Source organism: Raphanus sativus, chromosome 9 (genome assembly GCF_000801105.2).
Source record: "Raphanus sativus cultivar WK10039 chromosome 9, ASM80110v3, whole genome shotgun sequence".
NCBI lineage: Eukaryota > Viridiplantae > Streptophyta > Magnoliopsida > Brassicales > Brassicaceae > Raphanus > Raphanus sativus.
Window position 1 is genome coordinate 28,866,612 of NC_079519.1, and position 26,788 is coordinate 28,893,399.

The following is a 26,788-nucleotide window of genomic DNA, read 5'->3' on the forward strand; positions in this document are numbered from 1 at the left end:
TACGTCTAATTTGCCTACTTAAAACAACATTGAATAACTGTCGTAAGAGACTCTATTAATTCTCTTCGAGACATCTCACTCAAGAGTTTCATCACATCATCTACTCTCTTAGACTTGCAAAATATCAAGAGAGCATTCCGTTTATTACCATCAACTCAAGCTTTTGTCGGACCTCATCTAAGCGACTATGCATACAAAGCATGTCTACTGTTTAATTCTAAAAATTTACTCATTCTTGTAGTTTGCAAGCCGGTTCTCACTATAAGCCTGTTCAAGTATATGGTTGGAGCTTTTAATGTGTTTAATAGTAATTGTGGAGGCCAAGTCCTTTCAACAACCAACATATTTACTTTGAAAGCTCATCCTATATTTTACACAATATCCTAAATATGGTAAATATGTAAATTTGTTGATATATACAATTAAGTTTTGGCTATGAATAATGTTACATAATAGAAACAATGCTGCATTTTTCCTCACTGTTACAATGATCCTAGCGATGAAGATGTATATCATCTTCTCTAACAATGCTAAATGCATTTCACTCAGTTTGATCAGAGGATCCATAAAGATTTCTCTAACTTAACAATATTCTACCGTAGTCTAGCTGGTAAATCACTATTCTTAATATATTCAGAATCAAATATGTTCCATTTTCATTCTCTTAAGAATCCAAATGTTTTTTCCTATTTAATTAAATATTAAATTTTCAAGAAATCCTTCCTAAATATTTTAGAGTGAATTTGCTCAAAATCCTAAAAGAAGTTGGATATCATAATATTTTAATTGCTATCATAATATGATATATATATATATATGAAAGTTTGTTAATATACACTTTTCTTGTTATCCTAACATTTTTTTCCTTTTTCACTATTAAGTTTTCAGAAAAAAATTCCTAAATATTTTACTTGTTATTCTAACATTTTTTCTTTTTAGTTTTTTCTTTTTTCTTTTTAGTTAAATATTAATTTTCAGGAAATTCTTCCTAAATATTATATTTTCAATTAAACATTATATTTTTATGAAGTCCTTCCTAAATATTTTATTTGCTATCATAAATATGATATATATGTAAGTTGACAAAAAATTATATATATGTAAATTTGTTAATATATACATTTTTACTTGCTATCCTAAAATTATTAAACATTTAATTTTCAGGAAGCACTTCCTAAACATTTTATTTGCTATCCTAACATTTTATTTTTAATTAAATATTAAATTTTCAGAAAGTCTTTCCTAAATATTTTACTTACTATCTTAGTATTTTTTTTTAATTTTTTATTATTTAATTGTTTATTAGATAAAGGTAATGTACTCTTTTAAATTATTAATGAAGGTTATATTTGTGACTATCAGTTTGAGGGGTTATTTTTTTTGGAACAAAAACTTAAAAAGTCTGTTTAGAAGAATTGTCCTAAAATAAACTTTAATTGTTTTTCAGAGATCAGTAACTAACTGGCCAAACAAATTTATTTATTTAGTTTCATGAGGAAATGGTTAACTTGTTCCCATTTCTTTATCTCATAATTACTGCCATGCTTGATAATTTAATATCATTGATCCGAAGAAGACATACAAACCAATATGGAATCATTATATCCTTCATTTTCTATTTACATTTTACTTTTGTATATAAATATATGGTAGTTAAATTATTATTTAAATTAAAAATGCATTAACTTGTCCCTATTTGTCATCACGGCTTCAGCTGCCAAAGTTGCAATAATGAAGGTTGGTGTGCATGTGTTTTTTTCTTTTTTCGTGCGCTAGATATTAGACTACGGGAGTCAACAGGTCGGCTTAAACATAATTATTTATGTACAAATATCTTTAAGGGCTTATTTGCTCAATAACCTAAATCATAATTAAAATTAAATACATGTCATTGATTTTGACATAATATAATAACTAACATTTATACCAATTATTATCCGGTTCTACCCTGTAACCATCGAGTGACTTTTATGTTGTTAGAGATGATGTGACCAAAATGAATATATGGTGAATGAGACACTTACGTATGATGTCAACTAAATAAGATGTAGATTTGAGAAAAGTGACTATTCCAACCCGAACAATTTCGATCGTGCCAAATACCACTCGAACAAATGGTCAGTGCCAAATACGACCTGAACTTAACTAAAATTCAAAAAAACTACCCGAACTTCTTAAAACGTGCCTAAATCTACATTGACTCTAACAGAAATTAGTCAACCGTTAAAAAAATAAAACGATATCGTTTTCATATACAAGAAAAAATGCCTATTTCGATCCAAATAATTTCGGTGGTGCCAAATACAATCCAAACACATGGTCGGTGCCAAACACGACGTGGACTCAATTATAATAAGAAAAAAATTAGCTGAATTTTTTAAAATATGCCTAAATCTATATTGACTCTAACAGAAATTAGTCAATTGTTAATAAAATAAAACGATGTCGTTTTGATATATATATATATATAAATATATATATATTTTTAATACATCTTTATTACAGGACTCAAATCCGTGTCGTGGTACCCTTTTAAAATGGTACATTAACGACTAGACTAAAATAACTTTTTGAAATATTTTTAGACATTTGAAATTATATAAACTAAAATTTTTTTTCATCTTATCCAATTTAAAACTTTGGTGATTGTTTATATATATTTTAGTTATTGTGTAATATGTCTAATATTTATTTTGAACAAGATATCTTAGTGAAGGTAAAAAGGCCTCTTAACATTTTTGAACAAAATTTCAAAATATATAATATTAAATTTGAAAAAAATCCACTTAAGTTTTAAAAATAAAAATAATCTATATAAGAATTTTTTTATAAATAACTTTAAAATTTTAGGTATATCTAAGATTGTGTAATTATAAATATTTTATTATTTATATTTAGTAAGATATAAGTTTATTAAAGATATGATAAGTGAAAACATGTTATGTATTTATATAAATCAGAAAAAATTATCACCAAAGTTTTAAAATTGAATACGATGAAGAAAAAATAGTAGTTTATATAAATTTCAAATTTGTAACAATATTTCAAAAAGTTATTTTTGTCTAGTTGTTAATGTACCTCTTTAAAAAGGTACCACATTATTGTTTAAGTCTTGGAATGAACATATATTAATAATATATATATCAAAACAACGTCGTTTTATCTTGTTAACAGTTGACTAATTTATGTTAGAGTCAATGTAGATTTATGCATATTTTAAAAAGTTCATGTAATTTTTTAATTATAATTGAGTTCATGTCGTATCTGGCACTGACCATGTGTTCGGATCGTATTTGGCACCACCGAAATTGTTTGGGTCGAAATATGCACTTTTCACCGTGTATCAAAATGACGTTGTTTTATTTTGTTAACGGTTGACTAACTTCTGTTAGAGTCAATGTAGATTTAGGCATATTTTAAGAAGTTCGGGTAGGTTTTTTGAATTTTAATTAAGTTCAGGTCGTATTTGGCACTGGTCATTTGTTCGGATTGTATTTGGCACGATCGAAATTGTTCGGGTTGGAATATGCACTTTTCCCGGTCGAAATATGCACTTTTCACCGTGTATCAAAACGACGTCGTTTTATTTTGTTAACGGTTGACTAACTTCTGTTAGAGTCAATGTAGATTTAGGTATATTTTAAGAAGTTCGGGTAGGTTTTTTGAATTTTAGTTAAGTTCAGATCGTATTTGGCACTAATTATTTGTTCGGATTGTATTTGGCACGATCGAAATTGTTCGGGTTGGAATAGGCACTTTTCCCGGTCAAAATCTAGTGCACATTATTTTTATCGACAATACCAAAATCATCCACATCAGTATTTTACCTCTAATTAGTAAATATATATCCTAATCAGTAAACTATAAACCAAATGTAATCTATAAATTTTTATTATATATTTAAAATTTATCAGCCATAATATAGAACATAGATATTAAATTTTACCCACCCAATTAAATATTAAAACCTAGACAAATCCTCTAGTTACTAAATCTAAACTCAAATAAGTGAACTATAAACTCAAACAAAATTTATATAAGATGCTACCAATATTCTCAACATAAACACATAGTATAGAACATTTATAAATAGTATAGAAAAAATTGACTCAGACCCAACTTTTAAATACTAAACCCTAAATTGTTATCACTAAACCCAAACTTAGAAATGTCAATCCACATCCGAGATATAAATAGTTTCCCCCATTTTCAAATAATGACATTAACCAGATTCATAATACTAATACTACATGGTGGATATAATATAGTACTCTTAGAGTGTACGAGGAACTAAACTTTAGTTCTCGTTCAATAATTGTGGAGACTTTAGTAGCAAGATTATATGAATGTTGTACTATTCAATTATTGAATAGAATGGAATTCATGATAACACCAAACCCTAACTTGGAAATGTCAACCCACATCCGAGATTTAAATAGTTTCTCCCATTTTCAAATAATGACATTTACCAGATTCATAATAATATATTACATGGTGGATATAGTATAGTAATTTTAGAGTGTACATGAAACTAAACTTTAGTTCTCATTCAATAATTCAGGAGACTTTAGTAGTAAGGTTATCTGAATGTTGTACTACTATATTATTGAATAGAATAGGCTGACGCAACAACATGGATGGGTTCATATCACTAATACAAGTAACGGAGCAACGAGGGTGAGTCATTGAAACCCCAACCCAGATGATAACACTAAACTCTAACCTGGAAATGTCAACCCACATCTGAGATATAAACTGTTTCCCCTGTTTTCAAATAATGACATTCACCAGGTTCATAATACTATACTACATGGTGGATATAGTATAGTACATTTAGAGTGTACGAGAAATTAAACTTTAGTTCTCGTTCAATAATTCATGGGACTTTAGTAGCAAGGTTATATAGATGTTGTACTACTATATTATTGAATAGAATATACTAATTACAATATAGATGGGGTCATATCAGTAATACAAGTAATAGAGTAATAAGGATGAGTTAGTGAAACTCAACCCATATGATAAAACTATATCCTAACCCGAAAATGTCAACCCACATCCGAGTTATAAACAATTTCTCCCGTTTTCAAATATTGACAGTCACCAGATTATTACATTTTTAAGAAATAGTATAGAAATATGTCTCAAATAGTACGGTAACCTTAGATAAATAGTTAAATTATAGAATATATATTATACTATTTCGTTCACCAAATATAGTATAAATATTGAATTCATCTTCTTTAATTTTTCTTTTTCCAAACGTGCTGATACACCATCTTTTCAACGCCATATGTTTTAGGTTCTAAATTAACATTTGTAAAAGGGCCTGGCTCAACAAGTGCAGCCCTCTTTTTTTTTACATCAAATTTGGTCCAAAAGTTTCCTTAAGATATATCTGTAATTTTTCTTTATAATACAGCCCTAAAAAAACATAACATTGAGTACACATTAAACTATAAAAATATCAATGGATTCATTTATAATACTTCGTAATTCATAACTATAGCGTGAAATTTCAGCAGGATCTACACGAAAAACAATTTTGGCATTTTTGTCAGTATAATGCATGGTTTTAGATTTAGTGTTGTGAATAAAATAGAAACAAAAAACATCAGAGAATACTGTATAAATTTAATAAGAAATGATCATAAATATTTTAAATTAAATATATAGAATTAGTCATATATGATTAATTATCCCACTTATGGTTGGTGGCCAATAGGAACTCATCAAAACTTACATTGTTATTTTTATATATACACATGAGTATAAAATAGCATTAAGTGTGGAATATATAATAATAATTTAGTCCCAATGTCAAATAGGTAATCGACAAGAGACAAGGTGGGATAAGAAAATGATACTTTCTACTTTCTAGGATCATGGACTTTGCTTTTGCTTCACTTCTATGCTTCGTTTCAACAACGCACATATTAAATAAGAATAAACTCCATTGCCATTTCGCTGTAGTTGTGATTTTAGTTCAGCAGAAAAATAAACCTTTGCCCTAAAGTCCATAATCTCAGCCGCAGAACATCCCTAACCTAAAGCTATACTGTATTATATATATGTATATATCATACGCGAATTTGGATTTCAAAATATTTTATCTTATATATTTGTTAGTTGGTTAGTTACCAAAAGAAAATTAATGTAGTTTTTCTTTATTTTTATTTTTCTTAGAACTGTCCTAACTTTTTTATTATTTCTCATTATAATAAGCTGGAGACTTATAAGTCATCAAAACTTTTATAATTTATAGTTGAAATTGATATAAATCTTATAAATTTTCATGACATTTTTTGCCAAAGTAATTTTTCTTGTTGGGTAGCTTTGTTACAACTTGTAAAAAATCATATGAAGAAAACGAGAAAACAGGATGGGACCCACACGACCCAAGAACAAACTGTGAGATTAATGATCGAAGCCTATCTCACGCCGGACCGTCAGCCACCACGTCAGCAACTTTCATATGTGAGCCCCAAAGTACACTATTACTGGTTGACTCACAGCTTATCAAAATGCATACAAATTTATCAAATTATAGAAAAGAAGAAATTCGGATACAATCTTGTCAAAATATAGAAAAAGTTACAAACTTGTCAAATTGATTTTGGGTGAAGACTATAACTCGAGTCAAAACTTTCAAGTTTTCTTCTCGAGATTGTGTTTATCAAATTAATCGAACCAAAACGGACGCTAGCTGGTATACTTCCATCCGAATATTTTGATTTTCCAAAGGATGTTCTAATAGAATGTTTGAATATATATAAAAGAAAAAGGAAAAAAAACGAATGTGTGAATAAAATAATAGTAGCATACAATACAAAAATTACCTTTAAAAATTATCTTATGTATATATTACTTAGTGATTATTGTGATTGTGAAAGTCCATATCTAAATCTATATTATCTGATTATTATGATATTATCTATTTTGAATTTAAGAAGCTGGTCCGCATGAATTTATTTTTGGATTCTTCCCCAATTTTTTTTTTTACTAATTAGAATTGAATATCTCTTTATATTTAACATTTCCTCTCAAACTAAGAACCACCTTCATCTAGTGTATTTTTCCTTCAGGGGATCATCTTGGCACCACCTTATACCAGTAATCACAATATTTCTTTGAAAATGTGTCTTTCGTAACATCTCGTTCTTTTGGGAATGTTCTCCCACAACATCATAGATTCCATGATCTTTTCATGTTTCTACCACATACCTCTTCTTCCGACTTGAAAGGTCTCATTTCTATTCAAAGTGTATTTTAGTCTTCTTGAAGATCTTCATCAAATCGCTCTGATACCAATTATTGGGTTTGTTAAAGACCATGTAAACCTATATATCATCCGATTAGTACGTTATTGTCTTTGGTCTTAGAGGCAAACCCGCATAAATTTACTTTTGCTTTCCTTTCCAAAAAACTTGCACTAATTAGAATTGGACATCTTTTATATATTAGACTCTCATTATCCAATTTCCGATGTAAGACTTAGATTGACATTCACGGGAGGAAAGGACACGAGATTCGAAAAATAGATAAATGAGAGTTCAGTTGTGGGAGGATAATCCTCAATTCGCTGGAGGAAAGAACACGAGATAAATGTAGTCCTTAATTTGAAGGGAGCGTGAGAAATGTCAATCTAAGTTTCACATCGAAAATTAAATAAAAGAGAATATAATATATAAAGAGATGTCCAATTCAAATTATTACGAAATATTTTGGAAAAAAAATCAAAAATAAATCCATACGAACTTACTTCTAAAACCCAAAGACAATATCATAATATAATTGAATCAATAAAGACATGGACTCACTAAATCCCAACATTAATTTCATTGGATATATATATATATATATATAACTGGGTAGTCTTGAAGGAGATACACGCACTTTGACAATGATTAAGGTATCTGATCTCCACACTTACTTTCGCTGGAAATGATCATATGAATACAAAATGCATACATATGACCATAAATATTTTGAAAGTGACTTTTGAATTTGCATAAATAAAGACTTTCGAAGTCTTTCGAATCTTTTGTTTGAATTCCACAAATAAATATCTCTGCGACGCTGAAAGTAAAAGATCTTAGTGTTACTGCCGCAGGAAGTAAACTTGTGGCGTCGTGAAATTTACTCGTCAAATATGCGATATGTGAGAAAGCTTAAAGAAACAAAAAATGGCCAACAGATAAGTTTGGTCGACAATTTGAAACATGAAACTCTTTGACGGCATGCAATATTTTTTCATAATTTCAAACAGTTTGTTTATCGTGGATCTTTGGGATATTTTTGTCGTTGTTGTTAGGTTGTTTTTGGAAACTGTTAATTGTGTGTTCAGTTGCTGCATCTCGGTAATCATTTGTAATATAGCTAGCAATTCTTCTAGACAATTTCTGTTACAAAAAAAAAATTCTTCTAGACAATTTAACAAAATATATTTATATAACTTTATTTTTTTCTTTGTTATATTATTCAAATGTTATAACATTATAAATGTAATTTAATTAATACGAAACTTTTCGTATCAGATTGTTTATATCTTTAAACTGTATATAGTATTGGTAGCATCAATTTATGTTATGTCTTATGTGTACAATTTAACAGCTCAGAGAGATGATATCCACATATACAATTCAATGGAGAAAATTGTAACCAATCGATATTTTTCTTTATTTCAAAGATAATAATTTCAAAATAAAATATCGACCTACATTTCCTAAATATGCATTAGATTTACAAAAACCAAAGAGTAAATAATTGGGGGGGGAGGGGGGGGGAGTTCGAACAGTAACATTATGTATATATACAATATCCATTGGGGACAAAGGACAATACCTTAGAATTATCATTAATTAAAGGTTAAAATAACTAATTACTCTAAACCTTAAATCTGTAATCCATCTCCTAAATATTAAACCCTAAACATTAAAATTTAACACTAAACCAAACTCATATATATATATATATATATATATATATTATTTTATTTTTATTATTAATATTTTGATTTTCTTCTTTTTATGTGCTCCTTGTACAAAAAGTATGTTAGTGGGCCACTATATATTCATCGTTATCATAAAAGTTAAAATCATTAACATATAGTAGAAACCATAGAACTTCCGATATTTTATTTGACCAACATATGATACATGAATTATCGGCCAAGATGATAACTCTAGACTAGATGGAACGGGATGCACCACGATATGTTGTGTTTATGAAAAAATAGTGAATGCTCGTCAAGAAATAGATCTTTCTTTACACTTTAGCCGGTCTCCATCAAGAGCTGGTGGATGGGTAATAGAGGTTGACATCCATCTCTCTGTCTCAAAATCTTGCTTGAGCCCTCTTATCCGCCTCTCATTTCTCCGAAGCTTTTGCATAAAAAGATATTTCAGTTGAGGTTAAAGGACATTGACTATGATTGAGAATGACAGAGAGAGAGAGAGAGAGAGAGAGAGAGAGAGAGAGAGAGAGAGAGAGAGAGAGAGAGAGAGAGAGAGAGAGAGAGAGAGAGAGAGAGAGAGAGAGAGGAGAGAGAGAGAGAGAGAGAGAGAGAGAGTATAGATTATTAGGACACCGGTTTCATTCAAAAAATATTAGGACACGGTTGTCTACTTTTTATTCTTGTGTCTTCTCTCTTCCTCCATCATCATCTGATTTTATTTAATCCTACTTCTTTTCTCTTTTCCTATCGTCTCTCCCTTTCTTAACTTTCTCTTGGGATTCGATCTCTTTCCGGTTGCTATTCCTGATGATAACTGTCAAATCTTCTCCATTTGCACAACATCTCCTTTAGGGTTAGCCATCTCTCTCTAGCCTAACTTTATAGTGTATTTCATGAAGTGGTCGATCTTTACTAGTAAAAGAGAAGATTCAGTAGAATCTAGTCACATACAATAACTCAGACTTGGATCTTTTTTAAAAGGTTTGAGTTGAATTTGCCTGTATTCGAGCTTGCTAATGTATAGAGCCTAACTTTCTTTGAAGGTTATACTCAATCTTTGATCATCTCTCTGTCTCTAAGTTTTGGGTTTTTCTTAAGTCAGATATTTACCTTTTTCTCTTGGAACTTGTTACCTTTTTAAACCATTATCATGATAAATATGATCATCATCATGATTTATTGTCCTCTCATCCTACTCAATTTTGCCGTTGTTACAAGCTAAGCAAAATACATGAAAGCAGATGATTTCCCTAAGATATTACTGAGAAAAATTAACTTTTATGAGATGATCAGCCTTTTTTGATCAAAAAAATAAAAAGAGATGATCAGCCTTGAGATACCAAGAAGTTCACATATGCAGTTTTCATTATATCTAGCATGATTTTAAGACGGGATAATTCTTCATTCTATTACCATATCCTTTCTTTTTCTTTTGATAACTACCATATGTTAATAAGAAACCATTGATTATTTTATTTATTTCTCTTCCATGTTCAAGAGTACTATGAATCTAATCTCATTTGATGGGGTTAATCGGATATTTGTATTTTCCATCTTTCTTAAGATGTACGTATATAGTTTTTTTTTGTTTCCGAAAAGATATAAAGACACTAACTTGTAATCACAATATAGTTAGCTGGAAAATCCTTGACACAAATGAATGCATAATATAATATAATGTTCATGTGTGCACATTCACTATGTTTTACTTGTACTTGTTTACCATATGTCTATAAGTCCGAGCCATAACCCTAATTAGTTTCCGGAAATTTTAGTTGAGACGATCTATCACTAGATCACATGTGTTTAAGTTATATTGTTTATCATATTGTCTGTAAGCTAAACGGAGCTATAAACCCTTGTTAGTTTCTGAGAATTAGTTGAAACGATCTATCACTAGATCATATATTAAAGCGTTCTATAGCAATTCTTCATTGATGGAAAATTGAACATTCAATGTTTTCATATCTTAAGCAGGTTAATCTCAATACCTACCGAGATCGAGTATAACGATTAAAGGATGGATTCCTTTACACGTGTACCTCCTGGCTTCAGGTTTCATCCAACCGATGAAGAACTTGTAGACTACTACCTAAGGAAAAAGGTTGCATCAAAGAGAATAGAAATCGATTTCATCAAAGACGTTGATCTCTACAAGATTGAGCCATGGGATCTTCAAGGTTTGGTCCGGAAATCATGTTATTTCTCTGTAATGATCCTTGTTAATTTATAGAAAGGCTTAATTGTTATGTTTTTTTATAAAACTATAGAGTTATGCAAAATAGGAAACGAAGAGCAAAGTGAATGGTACTTCTTTAGCCATAAAGACAAGAAGTATCCCACGGGAACTCGAACCAATAGAGCGACAAAAGCAGGATTCTGGAAAGCCACTGGAAGAGACAAGTCTATATATTTGAGACATGGTCTTATCGGTATGAGGAAAACACTCGTGTTTTACAAAGGAAGAGCCCCAAATGGACAGAAATCGGACTGGATCATGCACGAGTATCGTTTAGAAATCAATGAAAATGGAGCTCCTCAGGTATGTATATTGATCCAAGAAAATCATTAAATCATATCTAGTTTAATTTTACAAGAAAAATATCTCCAAAATATTTTACAAGACATGCGCATAGCGTCTCTATGTCGGATGCAGTTTATCCAAAGTCCATCCTTAACCTTTCATAAAAGTTCTTAGAGCATCAGCATTTGTTAACAATGTTAAGAACATGCATGAGTCTTTTAACCAACAAAACAAGCATAAGTCGTCCCATCCCAACTTTAAATTGTTAAATAATGTGAGTTACTAAGAAATTGACAAATAAAGAGTCTCTAAAAAAATATAATCTCTCATACACACACACTCTCTCTCTCTCTTTCTTATTTATTTATATTGATAAGAAATTCTTTGAGAGATCATCAATGTCGATGATCTTTATCTTACATGTTATAACAAGTGCAAGGCAAGCATGTTACAAATGAGAACCGCTGTTCCCTTTTCGATCCAAAGTGTACTAAAGTTTACAATCATAAACATAACTTACATATTAAAAGTTCACTAAATTTGTCATCATATCCAAATTCAAATTTCATTGTCCACTACAGTTAACATGCCAATTAACATGTCACCGTTCACTTTCCTGAATATCTAATCACTATTTGAGGTGATGTACATGTGATATTTATGTGCAGGAAGAAGGATGGGTGGTGTGTAGGGTCTTCAAAAAGAGATTGGCGGCAACAATGAGGAGAATGGAAGATTATGAATCTTCGCCTTCTAATTGGTACGACGACCATCTCTCTTTCATGGCCTCCGAGCTCCATTCCAACCCCCCAAGTCGGACTCTTCACAATCATCATCATCACCAGCAGCCATTTCCCTATGGCCTCAATGCGTCTTCAGCTTGTACACACAACAACAATCCTAACTTGCAATGCAAGAAAGAGTTGGAGCTACATTACAATCACATGGTACAACATCAACAACAAAATCATCATCTTCATGAATCTATTTTCCACCAGATTCCCCAGCTTGAAACCCCTAACAGTAACTGCAACTCTCTACCTTATGGATCAAGCAACAACGGTAATAACACAAGAAATATTGGTAAGTTGCAGCAATCATCAACTCTCACTCACCAGGAACAATTTCAACAAGGGAGTCAAAGTTTTAGATCTGTTTATTACGATCAAGATGACCAAGTGAATACCGATTGGAGAGTTCTCGATAAGTTCGTTGCTTCACAGCTAAGCAACGAGGAGGTTGCAGCCCCAGCTTCTGCTTCTACTCATCAAAATAACAACAAGATGGACGCAAGAAACACTGATTATCAAATGCATCAGGGAATGAATCTGCTGGAGAATGATTCGGAAAGGGTTTTCGATATGGGAGAAGAGCATGCAAATGCTCATGCTGGTTTTAGTTCTTCGAGTTATCAGATTGATCTCTGGAAATAGTGATAAAAAAGAAGAGGATGCAAGATGAATATATGTGAAATATACATGCACACTAGTGCTGTGATCTAATGATGGTGGAGACCAGTTTATAATTAAGTTGGAAAGAACATGGAGTTATTTCCCGATATATAGAGGTTTTGTACATAATAAAGACCTAAAGAACAGGGTATCGCTCCAAGTGGTTTGCATGTTGGCATATAACAACTATGGCCACTCAATTCCCTGACATTAGTTGTAAGGTATTTTGAATTCGGATAGGCAGCATGGTACGATTTCAGGTTAATTCACTCTATAATACTAAATGCGCTCCTTTCGGAACCGACCAGATCAGCCGATAAAGTTTATCGAAAAAAACTTAAATAATATGGTATTTTATCTCGATGATTCTTGTTTCAGTATTGTATTAAATGTATATAATATATGCATTGCAAAAATTGCGTGTATGCAGGCATATATGCATGTATATGTATCTATGTTTGTATGGATCATGAATGTATATCCATATGAATGATGGTTTAAATGTGAAACCAATCCTTGTAGCAAGGGAGAAATATAGTAATTTTTTCATAAATTAATAAAATTGAGACTTATGATAATTTATTAATGTATAGAGATATTAATTTTTAAAAAAACTTTTAATTTATATTTTTAAAATATTTTTACTTTAGAAAAATGAAAAGAATATTTCATTCATGGCTAAACTTTATAGATTTGATATATTGTGTATGATAAATGAATATTATAGAACACAAATTTACGTTTATGTGTAGTTCAATAGAAAAATAAAACAAATAAAGTTAGAAATGGAATACATTTTTAATATAGATAAACAAAATAATATTTATGTATGTATATATAAAATATATATATATATATATGATAATTATTAATTTATGATTTTAATGAGACTATATATTTATCTAAGAGTTTCTAAATAATATTATCTTGTTGAATTATATTATCTTTTACGCCGGTACAATCCCGGATAAATTTATTAATTCATCGTATTTATTAATTTATTTAGTATTAATTTTTAAAGTATATATATATAGTTTAATAAGAATTTATACTTCTAGTTTCTTTATTCATACTTTGATGTATACCCGATTCATGTCTCTCATTTTCTTTCTTTTGCTTTTTTTTTGGTTTTGTTTGGTTTAAGTCACATAAAAATTATTCGTTTCTAAATTTTCTTTAAAATTAATAAAGTGAATCCAAAAAGAATATTAGAAATTTTTTGATACTCCTATGTATTCACAATTGGATTACTTACAAAGCCAAATCAAAGAGATCGTGAAGTCTTTCAATTTATTCGACACTACCAACACATTTCCATTATAAGAAAAGAAAAGAAAAAGCGCACAAGAACGTATTTTGAGAAAGACATGTTTAACTTGTGAATTATATATAAACCACAGTTTAATATGAATTGACTTGCACATTTTTATAAATACATCCAAAATATTCATAATTAATTTACCAACTGAGTTTAATTTAGATTGACTTACCATTATTTCAGCTGTTGTTGATGAGAAACAACTTGCACGAAGCTCGAAAGAGGGAAACCCAGATATATTAGGTATGTAAATGAGTGTAAAAGATAAGTAAAATGCATGGCTTGAAGAACCTCAATGTAGTTGTAAATTTTTTTGAGCTTATGACATGTTGGATCGAGAATATACATATATAGAGAGAGATATAAGCCGCCGGAAAAGGAAGATAACCAAAGCATGCTTTGTCCAAGAAAAACAAAACAAAACAAAACAAAAGCAAGCTTTGTCGTAAGGAATTTTTAATTATAATGTTTAATTCAAGGGAGGCAGAAAAGACAATATATAAAAGGTAACATCATTTTTTTTCCTCGAAGTCATTAGCTATTAGAAAAGACACTATCTTAAACATAATTTGGAAGATCACATGTTATATAAGTAATAATACATTTGACTATTGCAGGGCAACTTATACATGTGTTTGGATTTTAACCTCAAACTATGTAAGATTCAATATAATTATATATGTAAGATTCAATGTACCGAATTTGAGTTTTTCGACCATCACATGTATTTGCATTTGCAGTTAGCTAGGAGATACAAATTATGTATTACGAGTTATATTATATTTTCACGAATAAATTATACAAGTTCATCTCTTTTGTTGGGAATACTATACTTTATTTTTGATAATTTGTTTGTGTGAAAAGAACAACAGACTATATATTTTCCTCAATAACCAATACACACGATTAATATTACATAATAAGAAAATCAGTGATTAGTAAATTGATCATTTAATTTTAAATTTGTGAAGGAACATCATGTTTTGGGCATGCTCTATGGGATTGACACACAACAGTCCCGGTCCAAGGGAAACCATCGGATACCATCGATCTTTTTTTTAATGTCTATAACAGCAAAAGAAAATTAAGAAAAAATATTTCTTAATTAGTTCAAGAAATATTTCAAACTGAAGTGGTGGTACTAAAGATTTTGATTGGTAAAAGAAACATTTTTTGAATGGAATTCTTTATAAGAAACTTGTTTTTTTTTTCCGTCAATGGTTTTTATTAAATAAAATGGGCCAAGTCCACGAAATTACAACGGTCCGACGGTCCACAAACCAAAAACTCAAACCCAACAACAAAAAGAAACTGGGCTTAGGCCCAAACGCCCATAAACCCGAAATACCCAGATCTAGGACCGACACTGCCCGAAACTGCCCGTGACACGTGTCGTCATTCCTCTTCTTGTCTCATCCCGCCAGGTTCCGTCTTAGTCTTGCACGGCGTCACACCGGCGATCCTGTCACAGAGAGCATCATCGGCCTCGCCGAGAGCTCATCCCACTCCATACGAGTCACCTACTAGTAGGACTGGGCGTTCGGGTACCCATTCGGGTTTCGGTTCAGTCCATTCGGGTTTCGGGTTTTTGGGGTCAAAGATTTCAGCTCCATTCGAATATTTCTAAATTTTGGTTCGGGTTCGGTTCGGATCTTTGCGGGTTTGGTTCGGGTTCGGATAACCAATTTAAAATGTTTTTAAATTTTCAAAATTCATTATATACTTTAAATTTTCAAAATCTATAAGAAAGATAATATATTACATATAAATTTTCATAATATATATGTCAAAATACCTTAATTTAACATATAAATTGGTTTTCTTTGAATATTTGGATAAAGAATCAATAGATATTTAACTATTTTGGTGTTTTCAGTATACTTTAGCTATTTTAAACATTTACTTTTGACTATTTACATATATTTTCCGAGTATTTTGAAAAACTTAAAGGTATCTTATATATTTTTAATATACATTATATATAAAAATAATGTATATATTTAAGTATATAAATTTATTTCGGATATATTCGGGTATCCAAAATATTTCAGTTCGGATCGGATTCGGTTTCGGTTCTTTAAATACCGATATTTTGAACCCGTTCGGATATTTAATCAATTTTGGTTCGGGTTCGGTGCTACTTTTTCGGATCGGGTTCGGTTCGGTTTTTCGGATTCGGATTTTTTGCCCAGCCCTACCTACTAGGCACCCGAGACTCTCAATCTCCAAACTCCTTCTCTTGTCGTCGTTGCCATTATCATGCCGGAGAGTTCAATCAAACCTTGAGATCTCTTCCGACTCTGAACCACATTAAATCCTAGATACACGACCCGAGAACACTTGCTAACTTTCCTCGAAAGTCGTCACTACGCTGTAGAAATTTCTCGTCTACCGCAGTGACCCAACCCCACCTTGACCGCAAAACTCGCCGAACTCGACACAGGAACCAACGTTAGTAACCTTTACCCAAAATACACCGGGTTCTTAAGTGGCAGCGCAAAACTTTGTTAGCCTCCGCTCTTCATAACTAAAAGCCGGTGAAGGCGAATCTGACGGAAACTCTCTTTCCAGTAGCTAGAACCGGCGGCAGTGGATCTAAACAAACCTTCACCTTCCGAACACCACAAACGGACATGCAAACTGCTTCCTCTCCACCGAAAACCTTCAAACGAGAACGTCGTTGTTCTAAAACCCAACCACCGTTAGAGATGGAGGCGGATTCAGAGTTCGGATAAGACGATCGACCGATCGTTGACAGGACGTCGAAGACGGAGCAAAGGAGACCAAATACTACCGACAGACAAGACTCCGGACACCGTTTCCCAAAGAAAATCTAACTTCTCTCTTGTTGGTGTGATCTTATAAGAAACCCATTATTGCGCACAAAAATATAGAATGCTAAAATACACCTCTCTCTCTGATCTCTCTCCAACTTTCTGAGATCTCAACAGTTATCACTGGTTTTCGGCTAGGGTGGCTTTCTTAGCAGGAGAACCCACCTTATCTCTTCTAGCTGATTTGTTTTTGTGATCTGTGAGATTTTCTGGTGGATCGTGAGTTGATGTTTTTGCAACCTCATAGTTTCAGAGCGATTCAATCTGGCCGGAATCTGATCGTGAGTTGGTGTAAGCATGACTCGGAGGAGCACTTGTCTAGAAACTGAAGAGAGTTTCTAAAACAAAATTGGATTACTGTTTCGATAGTACTCGGTTCAGCATTCAAACATATAAACCGAAACAAACCGGTTAACACTCCCATAAAAATTCCGAAACAGAGAAACGACGGTTAAAAAAAAATAACCTCAAAAACTATGCAGAGATGTCTCGCGACGACGGCGAAGAGATTATTACTTCACCGGAACCTTCCACAAAAACCTAAACCTCTTCCCTATGCACGAGCCTCCTCCTCCACCGCAATCGATCACCGAGAGAGACTCCGCAGAAACAACCCAAACCCAAACGACATAATCGAAACATTCAACAGCATGGTCAAATCCCCTCCCTACCCATCAATCATCTCCTTCACAAAGCTCCTAACCTCCCTCGCCAAGCTAAACCGACACGACGTCGTCCTCTCCCTAGCCAAAAAGATGGAAACTTTAGGGATCCGAAACGATCTCTACACCTTCAACGTCCTCATCAACTCCCTCTGCGCCTCCTCACGACTCTCCCTCGCTCTGTCTCTCCTCGGGAAGATGCTCAAACTCGGGTTCGACCCGGATAAGGTCACGGTCGGGTCTCTCGTCAACGGGCTATGTCTGAAGAACAGAGTCTCCGAAGCTGTGAGCTTTGTTGAGAAAGCGGTTGAGTTAGGGTATGGTGTTGACGTTGTCTCATACAACACGATTGTTGATGGTATGTGTAAGGGGAAACGAGCTGACGAAGCTTTGAGTTTGTTCGAGAGGATTGAAAGGCCTAATGTTGTTACCTACACTTGTCTGGTGAAGGGTCTTTGTGATTTAGGTAGGTGGAGCGACGCGGCGAGGCTGCTGAGCGATATGATCAAGAGGGAGGTTGCTCCCAATGTGGTTACTTACAGTGCGTTGGTGGATGCGTTTGTGAAGAGTGGGAAGGTTTTGGAGGCGAAGGAGGTGTACGAGGAGATGATAAGGATGTCTGTAGAGCCTGATGTTGTGACTTACGGTTCGTTGATCAACGGGCTTTGTATGGAGGATCGTGTGGATGAGGCTGGTGAGATGTTTGGTTTGATGGTGGGGAGAGGGTGTTTGCCTGATGTGGTGAGTTATAACACTCTTATTAAGGGGTTTTGTAAGGTGAAGAGAGTAGAGGATGGGATGAGGATCTTCCGGGAGATGTCTAAGAGAGGTTTGGTTGGTAATACAGTTACTTACAATACTCTTGTACAAGGTTTTTTTGAAGCAGGGGAGGTTGATACGGCTCAGGAGTTGTTTAGTCAGATGGTTTCTCCTGATGTGTGGAGTTATAACATATTGTTAGGTGGGCTTTGTGACAACGGGGAGGTAGAGAAAGCGTTGGTGATATTTGAGGATTTGGAGAAGAGTGGAATGGGACTGGATATTGTCACGTACACTACCGTTATCCGTGGGATGTGCAAGGCTGGTAAGGTTGAAGAAGCTTGGGGTTTGTTTTGTAGTCTCGGCCTCAAAGGAGTGAAGCCTGATGTGGTAGCGTACAGTACGATGTTGTCAGGGCTGTGTAGTAAAGGCATGCATTGTGAAATAGATGCGTTGTATTTAGAAATGAAAGAGGACGGGGTTGTGTTGAGTGATGGTAAGATGTGTCTTAGAGATGGTGACGTAACTGTATCAGCCGAGCTTATCAAAGAAATGTTGACCCGTGCAACGCCTGAGGGGTGCAAAAAAGCTGTTTCTCTCTTGTAATTCATCTGTTTTCAGCGGGATGAAATCACTGGCATCTTGGTGTTTCTCTCTAGTTTGAGCTCTGAGAGATTCTCGATATTGGTTCATCCAATACTTGAGGATGGCGAGTAGAAGGGTTTTGCTATCTATGGCGCTGATAAGATTTGCTTCATCAATCCCTTTCTGATCTTGACGCTTGAGGTGAAATTTCTGTCTTACTTTATATCAACATCTGGTTCATGCCCTCTTTTCTCATCTTTGCTTATATGTTAGTCACATCTTGGGGGTAACTAATGGTAACTACAAAGATTTTTACAGTTTTCTGAATATACAAATATTACTAGGCTTTTCTCAAAAACCAATGGAAATGTTACTGTAGATGAACAGAACACACAAACAATCTTTTGTTGTTTCTTACTAGTCTCTTTCTCACAAAATATGAGTTGTAAAACCATTTGGCTACACAGTGCAGGTACTCAGGAACAGAGGAATGTATGTAAAAAGAGACGTATTTGGCTAACCGGCATGAAGAAGAGTGAGCATCACTAAGTTTCTCAAGATTTTTCTCTATGTGCATTAGTTAGAAGGCTATGAAGTTGTAAAAAATCCCTAGTACTATATGAAATATGAGGCTACTAAAGCAATGCACGTTAATATGGAAGTAGAAGCTATATTGAACACTGAATCGGTGATTAGTCATGGTGCTGTTGTAATAGACTTCTCAACTTTTGTTTGGTTTTGATTCTTTGAATCATTAGAAATTCAGTCAAGATTTCTCTCCACGTGCATACATGCATATATATACGTTATGTAGACCGAATGCTCTGCCAGAGGTTATAAGTTCCTTTGGAAAAATGAAAAGTATATTAGAAAAGACACAGTGTATTCTGTTATATGCATATAGTGACATCTTTGGATGGACCTATCGAATAAAAAGTGAAGCTTCTCTCTTGTAATTGGAATCTAATGTTTTTTTTCCCTAATAATTGACAATGACTTATATTCACTAAAGCTGTAGATTTTTCTCATGAAAAACATTCTAGACTTCAATTCTTGTCGTTCTTATCTTTTCTTCTCATTTAATAATATCACACACTTGCAAACACCTTCACGATTCTATTTTCCCTTTGTAAATTATCTTTCTATACGTCTCTGCGACAATGGGTGGTTGCTTCTCTATCTCGTTGTCATGTGATCAAGTCGTGAATCAAGCCTCTCAATGCTTATGTGTCAAACAGAGCTATATTCACGACCTAGAAGAGAATCTCTCAGCTTTGGAAATAACCATGGAAGATCTAAAGGCAAGGCGAGATGATTTGTCAAGAAGGGTGAAGAGAGAGGAGAATAAAGGTCTAAGAAGGCTTGCACAAGTCCAGGTATGGCTTACTAGGGTTGAGACCATCGAGAGCCATGTCAAAGATTTGTTATGTGTTAGAAAAACTGAGCTTCAGAGGTTGTGTCTTTGTGGGTTCTGTTCCAAGAGTTTGAAACTGAGCTATCAGGATGGGAAACGGGTTTTTATGACGTTGAGGGAAGTTGATGTGAAGATAAGAATTTGATGTAGCAATATATTTAATTATGTGAATTATTGGAAATGTAATATAATTAATAAAATTTGTAAACTAAGTAAAATATGACAATATAATTAATGTAATACTACTATCTATGTTTTCAAATAATTAATACTGTTATAATAACAGTGTTATTCATGTTTTCAAACATTAATAAAATATACTTCAGTTTTAATAATATAGATATTATTGCTGCAGAAACTTTTGAATAGAGCTTTGGATCTGCTGATGACAATTAAAAGATAAAAACAAAGAAAACACACAAACCATATAAATTTCTAAAATTTCAAACCAGAACCTTGCAGTTTTTCTTGGATGATCATGTCTAGCCTGTTCTCCATTTCAGGAGTAAGATAATTCTTCCAGTCACCAACTTCTCCTTTACGGAAAAAGTTCTTGCGATCCACTTTGTTAAATTTCTTTGTTTGGTTAACTTCCAAACCACTCAAGTTACGCAGAGAGCAAAAGTCCAAGATCTCATCCACTAGTCCATTATCTTCTTCTTCCTTAGTAAAAGGACAACCCAAAAACTCAGCAAGTCTCTTGATCTGACCACGAGGCTCCTCTTTCATCTCCTCATACCTCATGAAAAGCACTTTCTTGGGATCCTCCAAGCATCTTCTCCAATAACTCAAGACATGTTCCCAAATGGGTCCATAATAGATAGTTCCATTGCAAAACGCTTTGAAGGTAGACTCAAGAAGACTTCTGTTTGGTTCCATTTTATGAATAGCACTCCCAAAAAACCACCACGAGATCAATGTGTCCTTCACGTTTCTGCACACGTACACAATCTTGCAAGGAGAGTCCTTGAGGTTTTCGTGCATGGCGTGCATTGGCATGTGAGTTGAGAACAGCCTCGGAAGTGATGAGAACTTGGCTAGGTTAGGACTTGAGCTTTCGTGATACACATCGATCTCCAAGAATGGTACAATGCCATGAGGATTGTCAGATAGTAGAGGATGATGATCAAAGGAAGGGCTCTTTGATCTCTCCATAAGGGCGACGGTGAGGGCCTTTAGCCATGTAGTGCCTGATTTGGGGTAAGAAGCAAGGATTATATCAGTGTCTTGCGGTTTAAAACCTGCCTGGAAATTAAGAACGCCTTGAAGAGTGTTGTAGTAATACCAAGATCCCTGATAATTACAAAGCTTATTCGCTCGAAAATCTGTGTGTGAAGGAAGAGTAGAGATCAAAATACTTGTTTCTTCGCTTATCTTGTTGTCACCAACGTTCGATGGAAGCTCCTTCAGGTCCATATTTGTTAGTAAGTTCTTGTATAAAATGATGTGGTTAAGCTTCAGACGAAACATAACAGATATAAGCAAAGAAGACAGGAAAAAACAAATATTGCTGGTAATAAAGACAAACCTATTGCTGGTAATAAAGACAAATTGCTGGTAATAAAGACAAACCTATTGCTGGTAACAAAGACCAATCTACTTTAAATTGCTGTTCAGATATTGAAATATTGGAAAGTTGGTGTATTCCGTTTATTCATTTTGCATTAATAACATTTTGAAATCCCCATGATTCGTGTGTTTTATACTTTCTCCGTTTCTAAATAAGTGTCACTTTGACATTTTTTATGCAAATTAAAAAAGCGATGGAAATATATGTAAGTTGTTATTAATTACATCTCTCTAATCAATACTAGTATTTGAGATAAATAAAAATTATTTATAAAATCAATGCAGTTTGAAACTAATTTTCAGTTGAAAGTAAATATAATTTGCATTTAAATTGTAAAATGACACTTTTGTGTAATAAGAAAAAATGTTAAAATTACAGTTATTATGAAACATAAGGAGTATAGTACATTAATTATTATTTTAAAATCAATATTCCTTTTTCGTACATCAATTAGAAAAAATGAGAATTTTGGTTATCAACCAAATTTGGATTTATAACTAAAATGCATTGTGTTATATGGTTTTGTAACTAGGACTGGAAAAAAAATCTGAATCCGAAGAACTAGGAACGCGCAAAAAATCATAATCGATTCGATCCAAAATAGTATCAAATTCGAACCAAAATTGTTTAAACAATCGAACTGGTTCAAAATATTGGTATCTAAAAAAACCAAAATTGAACTCGACCTGAATGTATCTAAAATAGATTTACATACCTAAATATATTAAGTATTTTGGATTTAGTATATTAAAAATATCTAAAATATATAACATATTTTAAGTTGTCCAAAATACTTGAAAATATATACAAAAGTAAAAAGTAAATGTTTAAAATAGGTAAATAATACTAAAAACACCAAAAATACTTGAAATATCTATCCAGATATTCAAGCCAATTAAACCAATTTATATGTTAAGTTTTAGTTATTTTGGTATATTTTATTCAAATTTATATGTAATATAATATATTGTTTTTTTAGATTTTGAGAATTTCAAAGCATATAGTGAACTTTAAAATTAAAAAAAAAAATTTAAATGGATTATTCGAACCCGAACCAAATTCGCAAAAATCTGAACTTAACCAGAACCGGAATTTATAAATACCCGAATGAGTGTGAAATCTTTAAATTCGAAAATCCAAAACCCGAATAGATCTGAACTGACCCCGAATGAATACCTGAACACCTACACCTATTAGAAACCATCTTGACCTGAAAGCTTATCTTTTTATCTCCATGATCCGTCCACATAATACACATACGTCTCCCAATTTGTTTTGCTAGATTACCGAAAATACTTAATTTATGTTGTAAACCAGATGGTTTAAGGATTGTTCATAACCAGATGGTCGAGGTTACACTTAACCAAGATTGTACTAAACCGAGATTTATTAAACCAACCATGTGTTAATGGATTGGGTCTTGTTTCTCCTTTTATTGTTAAGTGGCCGACTTCTTAACTTAAGTTAAGAAAGTCTCACATTGCTCCCATTTGTGTAATAGGCGGCCAACTCCAACCTATATAAGGAGAGTCTTTGTTTGCTTATGAATTACACATCTCATTCCTTCACAAACAAAAAGCATTCGATCTCTCTCTCTCTCTGGTTCGATTAGTTCTTAAGCAAGAACACTAGGATTAGAACACGTTATCAGCAGGATCCTGCTCCAAGATCAACCATCAAGAGTCCAAATCCGAAACCCTAGCCGTCAACCAAACTCGGAGATATCATAAACCCTAGCCGCCAACCACTACTCTCTCTAAGATCTTTTACATTCAATTATTCCTTAGATCTTAAACTAATCATACTTTGAATTATTTCTTTGTTGATTGATTAAGGTTTCTAAGAAAGGAACCAAGGAGAAAAATCGGCAAAGTAAAAGGTTAGATCTCAAAACCCTAATTTTACTTGCGGCTCAAGTTTTTATTTCGGTTTTATTTTTATGTTTGAATCCGATTTTTTTAAAGGTTTCTGATTTGATTAAGTTGATCTAGTTCTTGTTTAAAACTTCTAAATCGAATTGCTAGATTTTAAAATTATTTATAAGTTTTAAAACCATAAAATATTAAATCAAATTGGTTTTATAAAATCTTATATCTTAAAATCGATTTTACTAAAACTTATAAACTCTATTAGATCATATTTGATCAGATCTGAAATTCTAAACCTAAATCCTAAAATTTCGGATCCCAAAACCCTAAAAACCCTCATAACTTTAGTTTTGTATAAGACAACAAGCGATACCCCTTTTAAGGATGACACGCTATATGTCTAAACAAAACATAAGTCTATGTTTAACCAAAACTTAAAATCTGATTTGAATCTTTAAAATCTGATTTGAATCTTTAAAATCTAATCCTTAAAAGTTAATATCAGATTATAAAGATACTTTAAATCCTAAGAAAATTTTAAGCATGTGATAACATGACTTTCATTTTGTATAAGACAACAAGTGATACCCCTTTATTAAATGATGATACGCTATATGTCTAAAACAAAATTAGTCTAATGTTTCCACATTCTTTGATCAATGATCCACACCATTGTGTGGTTAGATCTTGATTTTTTTAGTCAATGATCCATACTACTTAGTATGGCTAGACAATAAGGTCAATGATACGTACATAGCAGTACGAGTAGACCATGGTCGATGATGTGTACCTTCCGGTACGACTAGACCACATGCCGTATTGGTCGATGATGTGTACCTTCCGGTACAACTAGCCCACAGGCCGCATGAGTCAATGAAGTGTACCCAAGGTACGACCAAGACTATGCTCTCATCCATCTTATTTTCAAACAAGTTGATGGATGAATTATAAGAAAATAAAATTTTCTAAAAGACCTAAACAATCTGATCTTTGTTTCAGATGGCCAAAATCGCAAATTTGGATTTTGCACCTCTAACTGTGAGGGGTGACAATTACCTACAATGGGCACTAGATGTCGAAATTTCTCTTGGAGCCAAAGGCCTAGAGCATTGTATCGTTCCTCGGAACAAAGCTACTAAGAAAGAGAACTCTAAGACCCTCATGCTCATCCGTCATCACATTGAGGAGAGCTTAAAAGCTCAGTACCTCACAGTAAGTGATCCATACGAGTTATGGAAAGAGCTTCAGATGAGATATGATCACCAGAAGACCTTGATTCTTCCGGGTGCCACCTATGAGTGGATTCATCTCAGGATTCAAGACTTTAAGTCTGTGAATGAGTACAGCTCAGCCATGTTTAAAATAGTCTCAAAATTGAGGCTATGCGGCGAGACTGTAACTGAAAAGCAGTTGTTGGAAAAGACTTTCCAGATAATGTCCTCAAGCAATATGTTGCTTCAGCAACAATACAGACAGAAAGGTTTTAAGACCTATAGTGAGCTCATCTCATGTCTATTGCTTGCAGAACAGAACAACGAGCTGCTCTTGAAGAACAATGAGCTTAGACCACCTGGATCTAAGCCTGTCCCTGAGGCAAATCATACCTCAAATGAGCCTAATGATGGTGCTGAAGCCAACCATGTCCGGTATGACCATAAGGGCCGCGGATCCTCATATGGAAGAGGACGTGGCCGTAAAGGTCATGGGCGAGGACGTGGACAAGGTGGCAACAGCAAAGGGTGTAACATCCCTTATGACCGTCCAACCCAGTACAATAATGGACAAGGTAAAGGCAGAGGCAATGGGACTTCTTCAAAACCACAGAATCCTGCAAGCTCACCTTGCCATAGATGCGGAATGATGAATCATTGGGCAAAGAATTGCCGCACAGCCAAGCATTTGGTCGACCTCTATCAAGAGAGTCTTAAGGGCAAGAATCCGGAAGCACACATGGTGTACAAGGATGAAGAAGACGATTTTGATCATGACAATGATGACCTCATGGAATTTGAGACTTCAGACATACTGAGTATGCTGAATGATGACCCAGTTGGTTAATGAGATACATCAAAACGATTTTTGTTTGGATGTTTTTGGTGTTTTAGGCTTTTGAGAATTTTTTTTATGCTTTTGCATTCTATGTTTTATTTTTTTTAAGAATACACTATGTTTTACTTTCATTTACAATAATAATATGAATGATTCAGATTATATTTTATTGTCTAGAATGAAAGCAAGTATAAATACACTTGTGGTTGATAGTGGAACAAGCCACACGATTCTTAAGGATAAGAAATTCTTTGTTAATCTAACATTGAAAGATGCCAATGTGAGCACAATAGCTGGTGTATCATCACTAATCAAAGGCCACGGCCAAGCTTATGTCTTGTTACCAAATGGGACACATCTAGAAATAGATGAAGCATTGTATTCTCCAAACTCTAAAAGAAGCCTGTTGAGCTTTAAAGACATTCGCAAGAATGGTCTTCATATTCAAACGAGTGGAGAAGGAGCCAAAGAGTTCTTAAACATCTTTGAGCTCGACCAAGACCATAAGAAGGTCTTGGAAATGATACCAGCTTTATCCACTGGTCTTTACCATGCTCAGATCAGTGCGGTCGAAGCCAATGCTATAACAATAAGCAAAGAGTTCAAGGAGAACTTTGCTTTGTGGCACGACCGGCTAGGGCATCCAGGAACATCTATGATGCGTAGACTTATCCTAAATTCTAATGGTCATAACTTTAAAGGTAGACGAGTTGTTCCTAAGATCCATACATGTGTACCTTGTGCACAAGGAAAACTCCAAGTCCGACCATCATCAGTCAAATTGACAAAGGAAACCAT

General features: G+C 33.3%; 5 protein-coding genes and 1 long non-coding RNA gene across 7 annotated transcripts; 4 read left to right on the forward strand and 2 right to left on the reverse strand.

Moving 5' to 3' along the window:
• The first annotated feature begins 9,649 nt into the window (after window positions 1-9,649).
• On the forward strand, window positions 9,650-13,196 carry LOC108827212 (NAC domain-containing protein 26). The gene is made up of 4 exons (XM_018600572.2): window positions 9,650-9,809; window positions 10,934-11,136; window positions 11,227-11,498; window positions 12,149-13,196. Exons 2-4 carry the CDS (start codon window positions 10,977-10,979, stop codon window positions 12,911-12,913), a joined length of 1,197 nt encoding a protein of 398 aa, XP_018456074.1. The 5' UTR covers window positions 9,650-9,809; window positions 10,934-10,976; the 3' UTR covers window positions 12,914-13,196.
• On the reverse strand, window positions 11,977-14,562 carry LOC108827213 (uncharacterized). The gene is made up of 2 exons (XR_001945627.2): window positions 14,422-14,562; window positions 11,977-12,903 (listed from the first exon to the last, which is right to left on the reverse strand). It is a non-coding gene; the product is annotated as an uncharacterized LOC108827213 (long non-coding RNA).
• Window positions 14,563-17,179: 2,617 nt separating this feature from the next.
• On the forward strand, window positions 17,180-19,871 carry LOC108825619 (pentatricopeptide repeat-containing protein At1g62680, mitochondrial). Of its 2 annotated transcripts, none has more exons than XM_018598946.2 (2): window positions 17,180-19,290; window positions 19,557-19,871. In XM_018598946.2, exon 1 carries the CDS (start codon window positions 17,560-17,562, stop codon window positions 19,108-19,110), a length of 1,551 nt encoding a protein of 516 aa, XP_018454448.1. In that variant the 5' UTR covers window positions 17,180-17,559; the 3' UTR covers window positions 19,111-19,290; window positions 19,557-19,871. The 2 variants fall into 2 exon arrangements, with proteins under 2 accessions (XP_018454448.1, XP_018454449.1); XM_018598947.2 differs by having other exon boundaries at window positions 19,562-19,871.
• Window positions 19,872-20,249: 378 nt separating this feature from the next.
• Window positions 20,250-20,648, forward strand: LOC108825197 (disease resistance protein RFL1). The gene has a single exon (XM_018598522.1). The coding sequence runs from the start codon at window positions 20,250-20,252 to the stop codon at window positions 20,646-20,648; it is 399 nt and encodes a 132-aa protein (XP_018454024.1).
• A 162-nt stretch (window positions 20,649-20,810) lies between these two features.
• Window positions 20,811-21,983, reverse strand: LOC108825625 (cytosolic sulfotransferase 5-like). The gene has a single exon (XM_018598952.2). The coding sequence runs from the start codon at window positions 21,971-21,973 to the stop codon at window positions 20,939-20,941; it is 1,035 nt and encodes a 344-aa protein (XP_018454454.2). The 5' UTR covers window positions 21,974-21,983; the 3' UTR covers window positions 20,811-20,938.
• Window positions 21,984-24,940: 2,957 nt separating this feature from the next.
• On the forward strand, window positions 24,941-25,999 carry LOC108825198 (uncharacterized). Its single transcript, XM_018598523.1, has one exon. It carries the CDS (start codon window positions 24,941-24,943, stop codon window positions 25,997-25,999), a length of 1,059 nt encoding a protein of 352 aa, XP_018454025.1.
• Window positions 26,000-26,788: the final 789 nt, after the last annotated feature.